Source organism: Heptranchias perlo, chromosome 23, assembly GCF_035084215.1.
Source record: "Heptranchias perlo isolate sHepPer1 chromosome 23, sHepPer1.hap1, whole genome shotgun sequence".
In the NCBI taxonomy this organism is placed as follows: Eukaryota; Metazoa; Chordata; class Chondrichthyes; order Hexanchiformes; family Hexanchidae; genus Heptranchias; species Heptranchias perlo.
Window position 1 is genome coordinate 38,300,233 of NC_090347.1, and position 21,221 is coordinate 38,321,453.

General features: G+C 43.5%; 1 protein-coding gene across 1 annotated transcript in view; it reads right to left on the reverse strand.

Moving 5' to 3' along the window:
• Positions 1–21,221, reverse strand: part of cacna1g (calcium channel, voltage-dependent, T type, alpha 1G subunit) — a 369,805-nt gene that overhangs the window by 25,560 nt on the left and 323,024 nt on the right. The window contains exon 32 of the mRNA XM_068004449.1: positions 12,989–13,129. Coding sequence (XP_067860550.1) covers positions 12,989–13,129 — 141 coding nt within the window. The remainder of the gene's footprint in view (positions 1–12,988; positions 13,130–21,221) is intronic.

The window sequence follows — 21,221 nt, forward strand, 5'->3', positions numbered from 1 at the left end:
CTAGACCAGCCTGTCGGCACACAGTAGTCAGGAATTGGCCAAACTCTCCCAAAGAGGATAGGTGAGGCTAAGCAATATCCCATTGGGATGTGAACTCATAACCTACCGGCTGTTGTTGGGGGGGGGGGGTGTGGAGGAATGCAGACAGACGGTTGCCGATTAACCTTCCCTGTACCATTATTTACAACTCGCAGTGTGCTATGGTGAAGGCAGCTCCTATGTAATGGCAAACAGACACAATTCAGCAAAGATATCCAGTGAATCATTACGTCAGTGATGGATCTGCTGAAAGTTAACCTGATAGGTCTCTTTCTGGTTGAACCTCAATTTATTAATGTGACCACAATATCAGCTTGAAAAAGGATATTGCAATTTTTTTTTTGCAAAATGGATGTGACGGTGCTTCAAAAGAGAAATCAAAATCTGCGGAGGCTGAGGCCATGTCTGTCATTGCTGGGGAAAGAAGGCATTCAATGAACGAATCTATCCCTAATCACTGCTGGGCACTTCAAGCTTGAGGAGAAGCTTAGCCAAGTGCAATGGTACACTAACAGTTGATGGCTTCTAATCTTCCTCAAATGTATATAGACTGGGAGGAAAACAGAAGCCTGTCATAGCAGGGCTTGGGCTTGGTTAAGAGGGAAAACTGCCTGTTCCATCCAAATATGTGTCTTGAAACAAATACTGTAGTGCAGAATAAATTAAAAATGCTTTGTAGTTTTTAATGTACTCACTGTGGATTCTTGTTGTGAGATCTTTTGCATCTTATGATCTTTAAAATTGCAAGCGTTTAATACTGAGAGTTCCTCCAAATGTAATATGGGAATCAGGCATGCCGTATAATCAGAGCAATCATTGACTTTCACCCAAAGATTATACAAAACTAAAGATTTTTTTTTGGTCAACACCTGCACTTCAAGATAGAAAATAAAGCAAGCCAGAATTACGGCAACTTTTGGTTGGGAGTGGCGTAGGTCTGATCTACATTAATGATCCAAATCTCTGCTTTAGAGGATTCCTGCCGTGGAAATGAAAACGGGCGGGTTCTATAACAGACGGTACTGCCTGGTCACCGCCTAAGAGGTGAAGGTTAAGATTACTCCCCATAGTTTTATCATGGAACTGTCGCAGTGGTGGTCCCTGAAGCTCTTGTCAGCACATTTCAAGAGAGAGTTCAACATCATATTTGAGCCCGGCTGGTGATGTTAGAGTAACGCTCTGATCTCCCAACACTGTTATCCCACAAGAGTAAACACGGAACAATAACCTGAGATATTGATCTGCAAATGAATCTTTTACTACCAGCCCTTCCTATAACCTATCAGCAATAAGCTTACCTGTAGTCTGAAAATAGCAAGTTAATCGGTCCAAGGCTCTTAAATGTTTGAACTTAAGTGAACATTGATTGTTTTATTCTGGAATTATATCCCAGCTGGATGAAAAGTAACAAGCCGATCAACTTGCCCCTCATTTGCCTGGAGTTGCCGCACTTTAGTGAGAGGCTGATGTCACCTGGTCCTTGTCTATTTATACACCTCACTTATACAGTAACATGCTAAAGATATAACAGACTTAAAGCAGTGCTCCTTACCAAACGCGCTGCTAGCAAACTATATCATACCACTCTGATTCAGCATGCAGAGAGAAAAGCAAGTCAGTAAATGAAGAGAGATCATTAACACCGCTGAGTGGAATATCACTTATATATCACACATTATATAATATACAGGCTCATTTCACAATTAACAATCAGCTGTGACACAGTCATTTGCAATCCAATCGTCCAATGAAAATTGTTTTGATATTCTATTAAAAGGTCTGTTTCCTGCACAAAAGTGCAGCTCAAATGGTTCACTTTTTGGACTAATTTTCTCCCCTTCTCTCCAGTTCTTGCTGGGGTAGAGTTCCACAAAAGTTTCTAGGCCTCCAGTACCTCACCCAAGTGGCAGCGCTCATCAGCGGGCTATTTGACCCTGGAGAGCAACACAGATTGTGTCCTCAATGGCAATGACACTCATGTACTGTCCAGCAGGAGTCAGTGATCAGGAGCAGAAACCAGGGCAGATTTCCCCCCTCTTTAACCCATGGTTATAGCGGCTAATTGGAGCATCCCCATTGGTGTCTTGGCAGAGATTAGCTAACTCAGTATAGACCAGATATGGAACCGGAAACCCTTCCTGGTCCGTATGGTACAGTTAGCACACTGGGGAATGCGCTGTACTCTCTGAGCAATCACTGAACCCAGAATCTATTGGCCTTAGGGTCAGCGGGACAACCAACAAACTAACAAAATCCTACGCACAGCGGTAAAAATAAGGTAGCCATTGTCACACTCAAGTTTGACAAGGCCGTAGCACAGTGAACTCCATGTGATGAGCAAAATGGAGAGTGGCATAGGTCTGATTTACATTAGTGATCAAAATGCCTCCTGCCATTTAAACAGTTTTGATGATAGTTGAGGACAAGATATTTAAATTTATTTGAATTGAGTTCTTTTCATATATAAATGAATTTCAACTATATAATTTTAAACGTCATGTTTTTATCCCATTCATTGATTTGGTGTCAGTACCAGCACAGCCATGTTCCTACATTAAATTGTCTCTTCCCAGTCTCACTTCCTGTTTCTTGCATGCAGTTTTAATTTGTATGGACAAGAGGTGTCATCATTTTCTCAGATAAATAACCGTGTCCATAAGGATTGGAGTTCAATTAAATGACGGTGAATGAGAGTGACAAAATAGTCCTAGATATAACCTAGCCGTCAGTTAACCAGGTGTAGGGATACATAGTCGTCCTTGCTACCCCTGTATTGCATGAAGTTAATGTGGATTTTCAGGATCAAAGCTTGGGTATCATAAGTAAATCTTCAGCAACACAATGACAGTTTTTACTATTGGCTTCCATTGTAACTGCCTGCTACAATGCTATGAATGAACCAAATAATCTGGAATGCACTACCTGAAAAGGTGATAGAAGTAGATCCAATAATAAGTTTCAAAAGGGAACTGGATATATATATAAAAAAGAAAAATTTGCAGGGCTATAGGGAAAGAGCAGGGGAATGGGACTAATTGGATAGCTCGTCCAAAGAGCCGGCACAGGCACGATGGGCCAAATGGCCTCTTTCTATGCCACGCCATACTCCCCACCCACGAGAGTTTGGCTGGGTGGGGAGTAAGGATCAATCCCCGGTATGCGCTGCTGGCTGATCTCAGACAGAGCAGTGGGGTACAACAGTTAGCCTCGGTGGATTTCAGAGGGGAAAATCAGCTGGGGTTCCCACTCCTGATTGCAGTTGAGCAATCCCTATTCATTAAGAGAGAGGTCAGATGAGGACAGGTTTGGACTTGGCAGTGACGACCCCATGCCGAAGTAGTCTGTGGCACTTGCCGTCTAGACTCACACATGAATGACTGGCACCCGGACCAGGTCCCAGAGGGCACTGAGGGCCCATGTAACCGTCATCTAGCAAAGAAATCAACAGCTTCAGAACAGGAGGGGCAAACATTGGCAGAAGAATTAAGCCTGAGCATTACCTGAGCGAGGACTGCGTTTCAGCAGAGACTCACTGCCAGTGCCACACTCATGTTGCACTCTCATGATGCTAGATTTAATAACCACAGGCCTGTACCAAAAACTTAGATTTGGAAACCAGTTGAGAAAGAGGACTAAAAGTCAGGAATGAAACCGAAGGTTGGTGAGATACAATTCAGAAATAATGTACTACATTCTTTGGGACGTTTTACTACGTAAAAGGCGCTATATAAATGTAAGTTGTTGCTGTTGTTGTCAGACAGAGGCGAGAGATGGCATCCTTAGTCTTTCTCTTCTATAATCTGAAAGCTAGGTAAGTACATGAGGAAGAAAGGAATAGAAGGGTATGCTGATAAGGTTAGATGAAGCAGGGAGGGAGGAGGCTCATGTAGTGCATGAACGCCGCCATAGACCAGTTTGGTTGAATGGCCTGTTTCTGTGCTGTAGTTTCGATGTAATTCGATGTCTACCCTTTCCTCAGTTTTGCAAGCCAGTTGTGGCATAACTGGTTGCACATCTTGGCATGTGGTTTAACTTTCAAATAAGGCTTTCTAAAATAATACTGGACAAACGGGTCTGCCTGTGTACCAAACTGTATGATACTGACCAGGAACTGAAAGCTCTCGGGCTGGAATTACTGTCCCTGCGTTCTCCATTTGTGAAAAAGAAATCAATGAAGTGCAGACTCTGTGGGGTAGATCTTGACTTTGTGCGATAGTGTAAAACTGGTGATAGCGAGACGGCAATCTCTCCTGATTTTTATTTCCATTGACTTCAATCGGGAGAGACTCGCTATCAGCCGTTTTACACTATCGCAGAAAGTCAAAATTACATCCCCTGTCTCTGTAAAACCGGAACCGCTTTGAAAGCTGAGTTGTAAGTTGTGTGCATTATGTCAAGTTTCAGGCATGCCCTGATGTGCTGGTACTGAACAAACAAACTGTTCGTTACATTACCCAGTGCTGCTTCTGGCAGGGTTCACTTCAAGGCAACATGTTCTGCGGGGAATGGAAAATCCCACTGACTAAAATGAGGTAACAGTGAGGAGGAAATGACAAAAGGGGATCGATCAGAATTCTCAAGCACACTCTTTTGTTCCATATGCACAAGGAGACATGTTTTCTTTAAATGTTTTCATTAATTCATTTACTTTTTCGTGTTGCTGCCACAGAGAGCCACAGTTGTGCAACTTTTTTGACCACTTACAGAGGAGCACTGGCAGATGCCTGGGAACAGGTAGAGGTCTGGGAGCAGGCTATTGGTAGAGACCTGGGAGCAGGCTATTGGTAGAGACCTGGGAGCAGGCTATTGGTAGAGGCCTGGGAGCATGCTATTGGTAGAGGCTTGGGAGCATGCTATTGGTAGAGGCCTGGGAGCATGCTATTGGTAGAGACCTGGGAGCAGGCTATTGGTAGAGGCCTGGGAGCATGCTATTGGTAGAGACCTGGGAGCAGGCTATTGGTAGAGACCTGGGAGCAGGCTATTGGTAGAGACCCGGGAACAGGTTATTGGTAGAGGCCTGGGAGCAGGTTATTGGTAGAGACCTGGGAGCAGGTTATTGGTAGAGACCTGGGAGCAGGTTATTGGTAGAGACCTGGGAGCGAATCATTTGCCTACCTTCAGTCATGAATGGCCCATGCCATGGTGTGTACAGGAGAGGGGAGGGAAAAATAATCATTCTAATGGCTCCCACAGTCCTCAGAGTAGGACCTTTTCCAGGTTAGTTCTGTTTGAGAAACTAGGACTGGTAACATTTAGGTCTGGTTTCATGGTGTGTGCAATACAAAATATTCTAACTGATTTGGATGCATCGCGGTCTGGGCCCTGTGAAGACCGAAAGTGTTCATTTGATTGCATTAAGATGGCACCAGTCCACATATTTCTGACAACCCTTAAAGTGAACCTTGGCCCCAGCCAAAGGTAGGAGGAAACAAAATTACAATGACACACAATGCAAAGCAAACAGTCCTGTCTCCAGACCAGGAACCTCAATCTAACCAGAAAGGCCTGGAATGGGCAAGCTCTATGACAGGTTAAGCTTTCTTGACCTAGAACCAATTGCCTTTGTAACCCAGATTTTCCTTTTGATTACCCTTCTCCCCCTCTGTAACTTCCAAATCAGTAAAATGGACCATGATCTCTCAATAATGGTAAGGGGGAGGAAGCAAAAGAGTATTAAAACACACTGACACTGAAATAGCTGAAAAATAACAAGTCTGAGATGTCTAGAGAATCTTTTTCAATTTTCTCCTTTTGTCTCCCTTGTTTCTGAGGGTGCCGGCCAGTGCTGGGGCAGCTGACCCCATCCAAAATGACCCTTCTTCATGTGCAAGCCTAGACAGTGAGTGTCGGCAGGTTGTTTTATCTTTGGGGGGGGGGGGTTTGGTATTATAGTGTAGGCCAATGATCACCCAACACTCATTGCACAGTGGGGATCAATGGACAGCAATTAGGGCAGGAATCGTGGGTGAGTTTCCACTCCCATCACATAATCACTAATTGAAGCCACTCTACTGACGCCCAGTGACATCAGCTCAGTCCAAGGATTGAACCAGGAACCTCTCGAACCTGTGTGGATTAGTGCCACACCAGTGTCCTCTGTCCTTTCCTACATTACTTTGGGAAGCCCTGAGGTCGTGAAAGGTGCTGGAAAAATGTTCCTTGCTACTTAGAACTTGGTGGCTTACATGATTTTCTAAGTGTAGGACTGCAAGTTTGCACCTCAGGCAGCTTCTAACTAAATTCAGTTAAAGTACATTTGCAACAAAGTCAGAGCATTTAACCATTAAAGCCTGCTCCTTCCACAGACCATGTACAATCTGCCTCATCATGGACTCTATCCACCTATTTAATTCCCAGTAGGAAAGTTCTGCATAAATATTGCCCGATCATAGTATCATCTTACGTACAGCACGGAGGAGGCCATTCAATCCATTGTGCCTGTGCTGGCTCTTTGAAAGAACATGAGATCATAACAGGAGCAGGAGTAGGCTATATGGCTCCTCGAGTCTGCTCCGCCATTCAATAAGATCATGGCTGATCTTCGACCTCAACTCCACTTTCCCGCCCGATCCCCATATCCCTTGATTCCCCTAGAGTCCAAAAATCTATCGATCTCAGCCTTGAACATATTCAAAGACTCAGCATCCACAGCCCTGTGGGGTAGAGAATTCCATAGATGCACAACCCTCTGTGTGAAGAAATTCCTCCTCATCTCAGTCCTAAATGGCAGATCCCTTATCCCAAGACTATGCCCCCTAGTTCTAGACTCTTCAGCCAGGGGAAACAGCCTCTCAGCATCTACCCTGTCAAACCCTCTCATAATCTCATATGTTTCAATGAGATCACCTCTCATTCTTCTAAACTCGAGAGTATAGGCCCATTCTAATCATTCTCTCCTTATAGGACAACCCTCTCATCCCAGGAATCAATCTAGTGAACCTTCGTTGCAAGTATATCCTTCCTTAGGTAAGTAGATCAAAACTGTACACAGTACTCCAGGTGTGGTCTCACCAAAGCCCTGTACAATTGTAGTAAGACATTGTTATTCTTGTACTCCAAACTCCTTGCAATAAAGGCCAATACACCATTTGTCTTCCTAATTGCTTGCTGTACCTGCATGTTAACTTTCTGTGTTTCGTGTACAAGGACACCCAAATCCCTCTGAGCACCAACATTTGATAGTTTCTCACCAGTTAAAAAATATTCTGTTTTTCTATTCTTCCTATCAAAGTGAACAGCCACACATTTCCCCACATTATACTCCATCTGCCACCTTATTGCCCACTCACTTAACCTGTCTATATCCCTTTACAGACGCTTTGTGTCCTTCTCACTGCTTACTTTCCCACCTAGCTTTTTATTGTCAGCAAACTTGGATACATTACATTTGGTCCCTTCATCCAAGTCATTAATATAGATTGTAAATAGCTAAGGCCCAAACACCGATCCTTGCGGCAGCCCAGTCGTTACAGCCTGCAAACCTGAAAATGACCTATTTATTCCTACTCTCTGTTTTTTGTCTGTTAACCAATCCTCTATCCATGCTAATATGTTACCCCCAACCCCATGAGCCCTTATCTTGCGTAACACCCTTTTATGTGTCACCTTATCGAATGCCTTTTGAAAATCCAAATATGCTACATCCACTGGTTCTCCTTTATATACCCTGCTAGTTACATCCTCAAAAAACTCTAATAAATTTGTCAAACAGGATTTCCCTTTCATAAAACCATGTTGACTCTGCCTAATCGTATTATGATGTTCTAAATGTTCTGTTACCACTTCCTTAATAATGGATTCCAGCATTTTCCCAACTACTGATGTGAGGCTAATTGGCCTGTAGTTCCTTGTTTTCTCTCTCTCTTCTTTCTTGAATAGCGGGATTACATTTGTTACTATCCAATCCATGGCGACCATTCTAGAATCTAGGGAATTCTGGAAGATCACAACCAATGTATCACTATCTTTGCAGCCACCTATTAGAACCCTAGGATGTAGGCCAACAGGTCCAGGGGATTTGTCGGCTTTTAGTCCCATTAATTTCTCCAGTACTTTTTCTTTACTGATATTAATTACTTTAAGTTCCTTACACTTATTAGACCCTTGGTTCCCTACTATTTCTGGAATGTTTTTTGTGTCTTCTAGTGTGAAGAGAGGTACAAAATATTACTCCTGTCTCAGCCTCTAAGGGACCAACGTTTACTTTCACTACTCTCTTCCTTTTTACATACTTGTAGAAGCTCTTACAATCTGTTTTTATATTTCTTGCTAGTTTACTCTTATATTCTATTTTCTCCCTCTTTATCAATTTTTTGGTCATCCTTTGCTGGTTTCTAAACCTCTCCCAATCCTCAGGCTTACTACACTTCTTGGCAACATTGTAAGCCTCTTCTTTTAATCTAATACTATCCTTAACTTCTTTAGTTAGCCATAGATGGATTACTTTTCCCCTGGAGTTTTTATTCCTCAATGGAATGTATATTCGTCGAGAATTATGAAATATTTCTTTAAATGTTCGCCATTGCTTATCTACCGTCATATCTTTTAATCTAATTCCCCAATCAATCTTAGCCAACTCGCCCCTCATACCTAAGTAATTGGCTTTGTTTAAGTTTAAGACTCTAGTTTCGGACTTAAGTACATCACTCTCTAACTCAATGTGAAATTCTGTCATATTATGATCATTCTTCCTCAGAGGATCCCTTACTATGAGATTACTAATTAACCATGTCTCATTACATAATACAAGATCTAAAATAGCCTGTTCCCTGGTTGGTTCCATGATGTATTGCTCCAGGAAACCGTCTCGAATGCATTCCATGAGCTCGTCCTCCAAACTAGTTTTGCCAATTTGATTTGCCCAGTCTAATCGAAGATAAAAGTTCCCCATGATTATTGCATTTCCTTTGTTACAAGCTCCTCTTATTTCTTGATTAATACTTTGTCCAACAGTATAACTTCTGTTAGGGGGCCTATAAACTACTCCCACCAGTATTTTCTGCCCCTTGTTATTTCTTATCTCCACCCACACTGATTCTACTTCCTGATCTTCTGAACAAAGATCGTTTCTCACTACTGTTTTTATGTCATCCTTTATTATCAGGGCTACACCCCCTTCTTTTCCATTTTGTCTGTCTTTTCGAAAAGTCAAGTACCCTGGAATATTTAGTTCTCAACCTTGGTCACCCTGCAACCACATCTCAGTAATGGCTATTAGATCAAACCCATTTATCCATGTATATGCCATTAATTCGTCTACCTTGTTACGAATTCTTTGTACATTCAGATAAAGCGCCTTTAATTCTAACTTTTTACTACTTTCCCTGATTTGACCTTATTCACTTATGAACTATTAACGTTAAACTCTCTGTCCCTTCCTGACGCACTCTGCTTATCTTTATCCAAATCGCTACACTTCTCTCTGGCCTTGACTTTTCTCTTTAGATTTATAAAATTACCTTTACCTGAGCCCTCCCCTCCTTTTTAGTTTAAAACCCTATCTACCGCCCTTGTTATTCGATTAGCCAGGACACTGGTCCCAGCCTAGTTTAAGTAGAGCCCGTCCCAACGGAACAACTCCCTCTTTTCCCAGTACTGGTGCCAGTGCTCCAAGAATTGAAACCCCTGTCTCTCACACCACTCTTTGAGCCATGCATTTAACTCTTTGATCTATGCCAATTTGTTCGTGGCTCAGGTAGTGATCCAACTGTCCAATCAGTCCCATTCCCCCGCTCTTTCCCCATAGCCCTGTATTTTTTTTCCTTTCAAATATTTATCCAATTCCCTTTTGAAAGTTACTATTGAATCTGTTTCCACCACCCTTTCAGACAGTGCATTCCAGATCATTAAAACTCGTTTGCTCATGCTCGCCTCTGGCTCTTTTGCAGATCACATTAAATCTGTGTCCTCTGGTTACTGACCCTTCTGCCACTGGAAACAGTTTCTCCTTATTTACTCTGTCATAACTGTTCATGATCTTGAACACCTCTATCAAATCTCCCCTTAACCGTCTCTGTTCTAAGGAGAACTATCCTAGCTTCTCCACATAACTGAAGTCCCTCATCCCTGGTACCATTCTAGTAAATCTCTTCTGCACCCTCTCTAAGGTCTTGACATCCTTCCTAAAGTGTGGTGCCCAGAATTGAACATAATACTCCAGCTGAGGCCTAACCAGTGTTTTATAAAGGTTTAGCATAACTTCCTTGCTTTTGTACTCTACGCCTTTATAAATGAAGCCCAGGATCCCACATGCTTTTTTAACAGCCTTCTCAACTTGTCCTGCCACCTTCAAAGATTTGTGTATGTGCACCCCCACGTCTCTCTGTTACTGCACCCCCTTTAAAATTGTACCATTTAGTTTATATTGCCTTTCCTCATTCTTCCTTCCAAAATGCATCACTTCACACTTCTCTGCATTAAATTTCATCTGCCATGTGTCTGCCCATTTCACCAGTCTGACTATGTCCTCCTGAAGTCTGTTACTATCCTCCTCATTGCTTACTACATTTCCGAGTTTCGTGTCATCTTTTAACTTTGAAATTATACCCTGTATACCCAAGTCCAGGTCATTAATATATGTCAAAAAGATCAGTGGTGCTAATACTGACTCCTGGGGAACACCACTGTATACTTCCCTCCAGTCTGAAAAACAACCATTCACCACTACTCTCTGCTTTTTGTCCCCTAGCCAATTTTGTATCCACGCTGCCACTGTCCCTTTAATCCCATGGGTTTTAATTTTGCTAGTAAGTCTATTATATGATACTTTATCAAATGCCTTTTGAAAGTCCATATATACAACATCAACCCCACTACCCTCATCAACCCTCTCCATTACTTCAAAGAGTTCAATCAAGTTAGTCAAACACGATTTTCCTTTCATTTATCAGTCCATACTTTTCCAAGTGCCAATTAATTTTGTCCTGGATTATTGTCTCTAAAAGTTTCCCCACCACGAACTTTAGGCTGACTGGCCTGTAATTGTCAGGTTTATCCCTCTCCCCTTTTTTGAACAGAGGTGTAACATTTACAATCCTCCAGTCCCCCGGCATCAACACCATATCTAAGGAGGACTGGAAGATTGTGGCCAGAACCTATGCAATTTCCACCCTTATTTCCCTCAGTAACCTAGGATGCATCTCATCTGGACCGGGTGACTTTTCTATTTTGAGTACTGCCAATCTTTAAGTACCTCCTCTTTATCTATTTTTATCCTATCCAATATCGCTACCAGCTCCTCCTTTACTGCTACAATGGCAGCATCCTCTTCTCTAGTGAAGACCGATGCAAAGTATTCATTTAGTACCTCAGCAACTCCCTCTGCCTCCACAAGAAGATCTCCTTTTTTGTCCCTAATCGGTTCCACGCTTCCTTTGATTACCCTTTTACTATTTATATGTTTATAAAAGACTTTTGGGTTCCCTTTTATGTTAGTCGCTATCTATTCTCATCTGTCTTTACCCCTCTTATTCCCTTTTTAAGATCTCCCAAGATAATCAAGCATCAAATCTTCAGAATACTCCTCCATTCTCACACGTCCAATACTGCACTGGTTAAAAGTTGACTTACTGAGTTCGCACTGCTAGCAGGGAATCTCACCTGGCCGGCCATTGCACACTAGGGAATCACAGGCACAATATATGCAGCCAGTAGATGAGGTTCTTTGTTGGCAGCATATATCCAGAAAATGGGCCCTATAAGCTCCGAAAGGGCAATAACATGGCCAAGGATCATTCCAATTAATTTTGACAAATGCATGATAGAATTTCAAGGCATCAACCAGCTCTCTTCCATGTCCAATGTTCAAGATCAGCACCAAATGCTGATCCTTAAAATTCTTTATAAAGCCCATGCTGTCCAAGACTTGAATACTGCTCGCATAGCTGGGAAGCGGAGTCTGTCCAACACCTGCATACTGCTCATCCATCTGGAGAGGCTTAGCCTGTCCAAGACTGGAACAAAGCTCCTACATCTGGCAAACTCATTCTGTCCAAGACTTCAATACTGCTGCCATGTGTACAGGAGCTCTTATAACAACCCTCTTGCACAATTGGATAGAATACAAGGAAAAGTAATTAGGTGACCCTTTTCTCAACTTTAGCCTCCTACCTTTCTCTCTCTGTCACGTTCATATGTCACTCTACAGGTGTTAGCTGTGGCTTAGAGGTAGCACTCTAGCCTCTAAATCAGAAGGTTGTGGGCTCAAGTCCCACTCTAGAGACTTGAGCACAAAATATAGGCTGATGCTCCAGTGTGGTACTGAGGGAGTACTACACTGTTAGAGATGCTGTCTTTTGGGCGAGATGTTAAACTGTGGCCCCACCTGCCTTCTGAGGCTTACATAAAAGATCCCACGGCTTTATTTCAAAGGAGACCGGGGAGTTCTCCCTGGTATCCAGGCCAATATTTATCCCTTAACCAACATCACTAAAAAACAGATTATCTGTTCATTGGTGTTTGTGGGACCTTGCTGTGAGCAACTTGGCTCCTACCTTTCCCTACATTTCAAAACTACTTCATCATCTGTAAAGCGCTTTGGGATGTCCTGAGGTCATGAAAAGCAAGCTCTTTCTTTATTTCTTTAAGGGTTGTTAAACATGCTAAAGTACTAGGCAGCTCGTCAGTGATGGTGCATTCTCTCATTTTCTTCAGAAGGTGAAACACTTCCCATTGAGTTATAAAAAGCTTGGAAATATATATATATATATGGAAATATAAACTATATATTTACTTATATGTAGTATATTCTATCAATGTCTACTCCTGCAGAATATCACTGATTAGACTGGTGAAACATTACCCTCATTGGCTAAAAGTGACACTATTGAAAGGCCCTGAGTGTATCCTCTTCAATGCATTCCCTTTGCCTCATTTATCCTCGGTCTTTCGAGCCATTCTTAGGTTCCAGATCTGAACACAGGACATTGGCAGAGAAGCTAGAATTATTAACCTGTTTCTCAGCGCAGCATTTGTTTTGCTGTGAGATGGCGTAGTTGTGGCAGACAGAACCTGAGAGGTTGTCCATGAGGGTTAATTCTCCTTCCAGTGAACCTTGGATCAGCAGGGAGACGTTGTCAAAAAAGTGCTTGTCCTGTGTGCGCAAGATATGCAGGTCGGAAGGGTGAATGGGAGGTGGGGAAGATGGGAGAGGAAGGATTACATCAATACACAACAAGGTTTGGGTTGGAGATAGAAGGAAAGAAAAAACATGCCAATAACAAAATCCACACTTAGTAATAGTGAAAGCATTGGTGCACTACATCGAAATACAATCTTTGATTAATTGTGCTCTGAAGCTGTACATTGTAAGAAATGGGTGTGCTCCCATTAGGGATGCTGGCTGCTGATGTGAAGTTATCATACTTGCAGACACCTACTTGTTTTGCATTATTTTTGTTGGCATGATGTATTAAATAATTATCTGATTTACACCAACAGGGCTGAGACAGAATAAGATTAAAAACCATAAACAGTTCTCATTACTTTCTTCATGACTTCTCAATCTGGTGACCTATAAATTTCTTTTCTTGTATTCATAAATACCTTACAACCTGTCCCATTCCTGCTGTGAATGATTAAATCAGAGTGAGGGAAGGGACGGAAGAAAACCCACAAAACTCAGTCTCCTTCAGGCACATATTTGGTCTGGTTTCAGTGAGATCCAAACTCTTTGGACCTCAACCTTGATTGAATGATAGTTGGACCCCAACCTTGATAACAAACTATCCATTATTATTGGGGCCGGAATTTTCTCAGCTCTTCTAGCCACTCTGGCAGGAATTGGATGTAAGAGCCCAGAAATAGGCTGGGACTTGGATAGACTCTACGCCTGCCCCTTACACGGCCAGTGAATGATGTCACCAAAGGGTCGCATGTAGATGAGTGGGCCAAGGATTGATCCTTGGAGGATTCCACAGGTAATGGTGGGAAGAGAAGCCAATGCTTTGGCTATGATTAGAAGGTTAAAGTGGAACCAAGCAAGAGCAGTCCCACTGAGCTGAACAATGGAGGAAAGGCTTTGGAGGTGGATGGCCCGGTCGACTATGTCAAAGGCTGCAGAGGCTAAGGAGGATGAGGAGGGATAACGTGCCATGGTCACAGTCAAATAGGAAGGGCGTAGAGGGATTGTTCACCACGCTCACAGTCACAGACAATGTCATTTGTGACTTTGATTAGGACCGCTTGAGTGCTGTGGCAGGGGCAGAAACCAGATTGGAGAGGTTCATACATGGAGTTGCGGGAAAGATGGGCATGGATTTGGGAGGCGACAACATGTTCAAGGACTTTGGGGAGGAAAGAGGGGTTGGCAATGAGGTGATAATTTCCAAGGACAGAGGAGTTGAGGGTGTTTTTTTTTGAGGAGGGAATGATGACGGCAGTTTTGAAAGGGAGGGCGACAGTCCCTGTGGAGAGTACTAGCAGGGGAGCCAGAAAAGGAAGCTGTATGGTCAGCAAGGCCCAGTACTTCCACTGGGGGAACTCTGAGCCTTTACCACTGCTTCCTAGGGTTACTGTCACCTCCCATATGGCAGCCTGAGAATTGGAAGTGGTGGTAACTGGGGTGGAAAAAAGAAAATCTGCTAATGATCCAGGGTAAAAACTTGTCTTGTAATCCACTAATTACCTCTTTGAATGGACTCCAGAACAAGGGGACATAATCTTACGATTAGAAATAAATCACTTAAAAGTAAATCAGTAAAAACATCCTCACACAAATGGTTGGGAGGTTGCCGATTGTACTGCCCCAGGAGCTGCTAGATGCAGAATCGATTAAGGTTTTTAAATTCCCTTCATTATTTTAAACACCTCAATCAGACTGCTCCTTAATCTCCTCATCTCTAAGGAATAGAAACCAAATTCACCGAGTCTGTCATCATAGCTCAGTGCCGTCATCCCAGATATCAGTCTCATGAATTGTCAATGAACTCCAAGGCAACTATATCCTTCCTAAAGTGAGGTGGCCAAAATTGAACACAATACTCCAAATGGGTTCTGACCAGCACTCTATAACTGCAGCAGTACTTCCTTACTTTTGCCTCTTGTGATGAAGCCCACCATCACTTTCCTCTTTTCAGTCACTTCTTGCACCTGCAAACTAGCTTCTAATGACTTATATATCTGAGCCCCTAAATTATACCCCTCACTGCTTCCCCATTTATATTGTATTCCCATCTGCCATACATTGGATGCAAGAACGGCAGATGGGAATACGTTTAACTACATCTGCTCTCATTCCACCCACGCGGTTATGTCCTTATGTTCAATTATTGTCATATCTATATCTGTCCTTTATTGATGCACTTATAAAAATCTTTTCTATTAAGCGTGATACCATCTGCAAGTTTGTTTTGTCATACTCTATCTTGGCACTCATTATTCTCTTGGTCTACTTTTGTTGATTTCTATAATTCTCCCTCTCTTCAATCTTGATACTATTCTTTGCCTTTATATAAACTTTCTCATTTTTTTTAATACTGGTTCTAATCACTCTTATATAACATGGTTGCTCATCCAGGGGTTAAAAAAACTTTCTTCTAATCCACTAATTAACTCCTTGAGTGAATCTGCTGTTGATCTGTCGAATTATCAACTAACAATTTTGCATACCCTACTGTACTTAATTACTTCTTCATCCTTAAAGTTAGCCTTGTGTAAATCCAAAACTTTGGTTTATGATGCTCTTTTCTGCCCTTCAAGTCAATCGTGAATCCAACCATATTATGGCAACTGTTCCTAAGATGTTTTCTTACTACCTCGTAGAACCTTACAGCACAGAAGGAGGCCATTCAGCCCATCATGCCTGTGCCAGCTCTTTGAAAGAACTATCCAATTAGTCCCACTCCCCTGCTCTTTCCCCATAGCCCGGCAATTTTCTCCCCTTCACGTATTTATCCAATTCCATTTTGAAAGTTACTATTGAATCTGCTTCCCCCATCCTTTCAGGCAGTGCATTCCAGATCATAACAACTCGCTGCGTAAAAATATTTCTCCTTATCTCACCTCTGGTTCTTTTGCCAATTATTAAACACCGGTTAGGCCTCAGCTTTGTGTTCCTTAGCCAATTTTGTAGCCATGCTGTTACTGCCCCTATAAACTTATGGGCTTCAATTTTGCTAACAAGTCTAGTATGTGGTACTTTATCAAACACCTTTTGAAAGTCCATATGTGCAACATCAACCGCAGTACCCTCATCAACCCTCTCTATTACTTCATCAAAGAACTCAATCAAGTTAGTCAAACACGATTTGGCTTTAACAAAACCACCCTCAACCCCTCTGTTCATGCTAGCTGTCATTGGTTAACTCATGTATTTCCAAGTGACAATTAATTTCGTCCCGGATTATTGTCTCTAAAAGTTTCCATATCACTGACGTTAGGCTGACTGGCCTACAGATACCTGGTTTATCACTCTCCCCTTTTTGGTTTATTACTATAATGAAATTAAATATTGTCTGCTCCTAAGATGTAATGCTTTAGCAATCTATTTTTTTTCACCAGATAAAATGATTCTCTGTTGATTGTCAATGGGTCTTGTTTGTAGATTTCCCAAAATCACAAACTCCCTGAAGGAATCTGATTAGGCAAAGCTATTGAAGCTTTCAGTTGTGATTGTAGGCTTTGTTTCTCTGCACTTTCTCAGGGTTACAGCCAGGAAATTAGTGAGGTGTAGACTCCAGGACCCATCCCAAACTTAATGTGGGTTTGGAGGAGAGAAAGTATTAGCCTTGACGAGGGAGGGACATTATTCTCTGAGACAACCTTTGCTATGTTACATCCCTATATTCATATTTTTCTAAAAGAGAAAGAAACTAACAATCAGGGACTGTGTGATGCGCACGGTAGCATAGTGGTTATGTTTCCGGGCTAATAATCCGGAGTCATGAGTTCAAATCCCGCCACGGCAGCTGGGGAATTTAAATTCAATTAATTAAATAAAATCTGGAATGAATAAAAAAAACTAGTATCAATAATGGTGGCCATGAAACTACTGGATTGCCGTAAAAACCCACCTGGTTCACTAACGCCCTTTAGGGAAGGAAACCAGCCGTCCTTACCCAGTCTGGCCTATATGTGCCTCCAGACCCACAGCGATTAAGAATCGCCCTCTGAAATGGCCCAGCAAGCCACTCAGTTGTACAATCTTGCTACAGAAAGTCACAATAAGAATAAAACCAGATGGACACCGGACACGACAAAGGCAAACCAAGCCCAGTCGACCCTGCAAAGTCCACCTCACTAACATCTGGAGACATGTGCCAAAATTGGGAGAGCTGTCCCACAGACTAGTCAAGCAACAGCCTGACATAGCCATACTCCCAGAATCATACCTTTCAGCCAACATCCCAGACTCTTCCATTACCATCCCTGGGTATGTCCTGTCCCACCGGCAGGACAGACCCACCAGAGGTGGCGGTACAGTGATATACAGTCAGGAGGGAGTGGCCCTGGGAGTCCTCAACATTGACTCCGGACCCCATGAAATCTCATGGCATCAGCCCAAACATGGGCAAGGAAACCTCCTGCTGATTACCACCTAACATCCTCCCTCAGCTGATGAATCAGTCCTCCTCCATGTTGAGCACCACTTGGAGGAAGCACTGAGGGTAGCAAGGGCACAGAATATACTCTGGGTGGGGGACTTCAATGTCCATCACCAAGAGTGGCTCGTAGCACCACTACTGACCGAGCTGGCCGAGTCCTGAAGGACATAACTGCCAGACTGGGCCTGCGGCAGGTGGTGAGCGAACCAACACGAGGGAGAAACCTACTTGACTTCGTCCTCACCAATCTACCTGTCGCAGATGCATCTGTCCATGACTGTATTGGTAAGAGTGACCACCGCACAGTCCTTGTGGAGATGAAGTCCCGTCTTCACACTGAGGACACCATCCAACGTGTTGTGTGGCACTACCACTGTGCTAAATGGGATAGATTCAGAACAGATCTAGCAGCTCAAAACTGGGCATCCATGAGGCGCTGTGGGCCATCAGCAGCAGAATTGTATTCCAGCATAATCTGTAACCTCATGGCCCGGTACATTCCTCAATCTACCATTACCAACAAGTCAGGGGATCAACCCAGGTTCAATGAGGAATGTAGAGGAGCATGCCAGGAGCAGCACCAGGCGTACCTAAAAATGAGATGCCAACCTGATGAAGCTACAACACAGGACTGCATGCATGCTAAACAGCGGAAGCAACATGCTATACACAGAGCTAAGCGATTCCACAACCAATGGATCAGATCAAAGCTCTGCAGTCCTGCCACATCCAGTCGTCTATGGTGGTGGACAATTAAACAACTGACGGGAGGAGGAGGCTCCGTGAACATCCCCATCCTCAATGATGGCGGAGTCCAGCACGTGAGTTCAAAAGACAAGGTTGAAGCATTTGCAACCATCTTCAGCCAGAAGTGCCGAGTGGATGATCCATCTCGGCCTCCTCCCGATATCCCCATCATCACAGAAGCCAGTCTTCAGCCAATTCGATTCACTCCACGTGATATCAAGAAACAGCTGAGTGCACTGGATACAACAAAGGCTATGGGCCCCGACAATATCCCGGCTGTAGTGCTGAAGACTTGTGCTCCAGAACTAGCCGCGTTTCTAGCCAATCTGTTCCAGTACAGCTACAACACTGGCATCTACCCGACAATGTGGAAAATTGCCCAGGTATATCCTGTCCACAAAAATGCGTGACAAATCCAATCCGGCCAATTACCGCCCCATCAGTCTATCTCAATCATCAGCAAAGTGATGGAAGGTGTTGTCGACAGTGCTATCCAGCGGCACTTACTCACCAATAACCTGCTCACTGATGCTCAATTTGGGTTCCGCCAGGACCACTCGGCTCCAGACCTCATTACAGCCTTGGTCCAAACATGGACTAAAGAGCTGAATTCCAGAGGTGAGATGAGAGTGACTGCCCTTGACATCAAGACAGCATTTGACCGAGTGTGGCACCAAGGAGCCCTAGTAAAATTGAAGTCAATGGGAATCAGGGGGAAAACTCTCCAGTGGCTGGAGTCATACCTAGCACAAAGGAAGATGGTAGTGGTTGTTGGAGGCCAATCATCTCAGCCCCAGGACATCGCTGCAGGAGTTCCTCAGGGCAATGTTGTGGGCCCAACCATCTTCAGCTGCTTCATCAATCACCTTCCCTCCGTCATAAGGTCAGAAATGGGGATGTTCGCTGATGATTGCACAGTGTTCAGTTCCATTTGCAACCCCTCAGATAATGAAGCAGTCCGTGCCTGCATGCAGCAAGACCTGGACAACATCAGAGTCTAAGAGAGAGTCTAACCACCTCCCCTTGACATTCAACGGCATTACCATCGCCGAATCCCCCATCATCAACATACTGGGAGTCACCATTGACCGGAAACTTATCTGGACCAGTCACATCAATACTGTGGTTACAAGAGCAGGTCACAGGCTGGGTATTCTGCGGCGAGTGACTCACCTCCTGACTCCACAAAGCCTTTCCACCATCTACAAGTCACAGTGAACAGTGTGATGGAATATTCTCCACTTGCCTGGATGAGTGCAGCTCCAACAACACTCAAGAAGCTCGACACCATCTAGGACAAAGCAGCCCGCTTGATTGGCACCCCATCCACCACCCTAAACATTCACTCCCTTCACCACCGGCACACCGTGGCTGCAGTGTGCACTATCTACAGGATGCACTGCAGCAACTCACCAAGGCTTCTTTGATAGCACCTCTCAAACCCGCGACCTCTACCACCTAGAAGGATAAGGGCAGCAGGCACATGTGAACAACACCACCTGCACGTTCCCCTCCAAGTCACACACCATCCCGACTTGGAAATATATCGCCGTTCCTTCATCGTCGCTGGGTCAAAATCCTGGAACTCCCTTCCTAACAGCACTGTGGGAGAACCTTCACCACACGGACTGCAGCGGTTCAAGAAGGCGGCTCACCACCACCTTCTCAAGGGCAATTAGGGATGGGCTATAAATGCTGGCCTTGCCAGCAATGCCCACATCCCATGAACAAATAAATAAAAATTGGGTTGCCTCTGGGACTTGGGCTAAATTCTGGCTCCAATTGGATGATAGCTGAAAGGACCTTACATGGAATGAGCTTGGGCAGTCTTAACCCAAATCCATGCATGCCTGGGTCCACCACACAAAACTGCCATAATTTGGCAATGTCACTCAAAAAGACCACATAGAAGGCTGGTGTGGGAAATGGAAAATGTTTGGAATGTGGCACAATATGAAGTAGTAGACAGCTAGGCCCTGGAACCTTTTGTTGAATGTTTTCATGTTACTCAACAAAGATTGCAGCTGTAGTATGTAAGCTTCTTGGAAGTCGCGTTACATTAATATTTTCACAATATAATGATTTATTTGATACTTCACCTTATAAATCTGAGCTTAAACCAATGGACTTGGTACTAATATCACCCTGATACCAATGGCAAAGATAACATTCTGTCTCAAGATTTCAAACATATCATTAAGTCATATAGGCAACTCTAGGTATGATGCCATAACAGGTGTAAACGTCAGGAAGTTTAAAGAGAAAGAATGTTTTTGGCATCATTGGTTTAGGAATAAACAAATCCTTTGTAGAACTGTGCCATCATAACAGGTTACCCTACGGCTCATCATGAGACCGGCTCGTTTTTCATATATTTCTTCTCCAATTGTCTTTTGGGGTCAGCCTTGGCTCAGTGGTAGCACTCTTGCCTGAGTCAGAAGGTTGTGGGCTCAAGTCACACTCCAGAGACTTGAGCACGTTATCTAGGCTGACACTTCAGTGCAGTACTGAGGAAGTGCCGCACTGTCGGAGGTGCTGTCTTTTGGATGAAACGTTAAACTGAAGCCCTGTCTACTCTCTCAGGTGGACGTAAAAGATCCCATGGCACTATTCTAAGAAGAGCAGGTGAGTTCTCCTAGTCCTGGCCAACATTTATCCCTGAACCAACATCACTAAAACAGATGATTTCGTCATTAATTTCATTGCTGTTTGTGGGACCTTACTGTGCACAAATTGGCTGCCACATTTTCCTGCACTACAACAGTGACTACACTTCAAAAGTACTTAATTGGCTGTAAAGTGCTTTGGGATATCCTGAGGTCAAGAAAGGTGCTATATAAATGCAATTCTTTCTTTCTTTCTGCTCCCTTAAGCACTTTGACTTCCAGGTGTCTT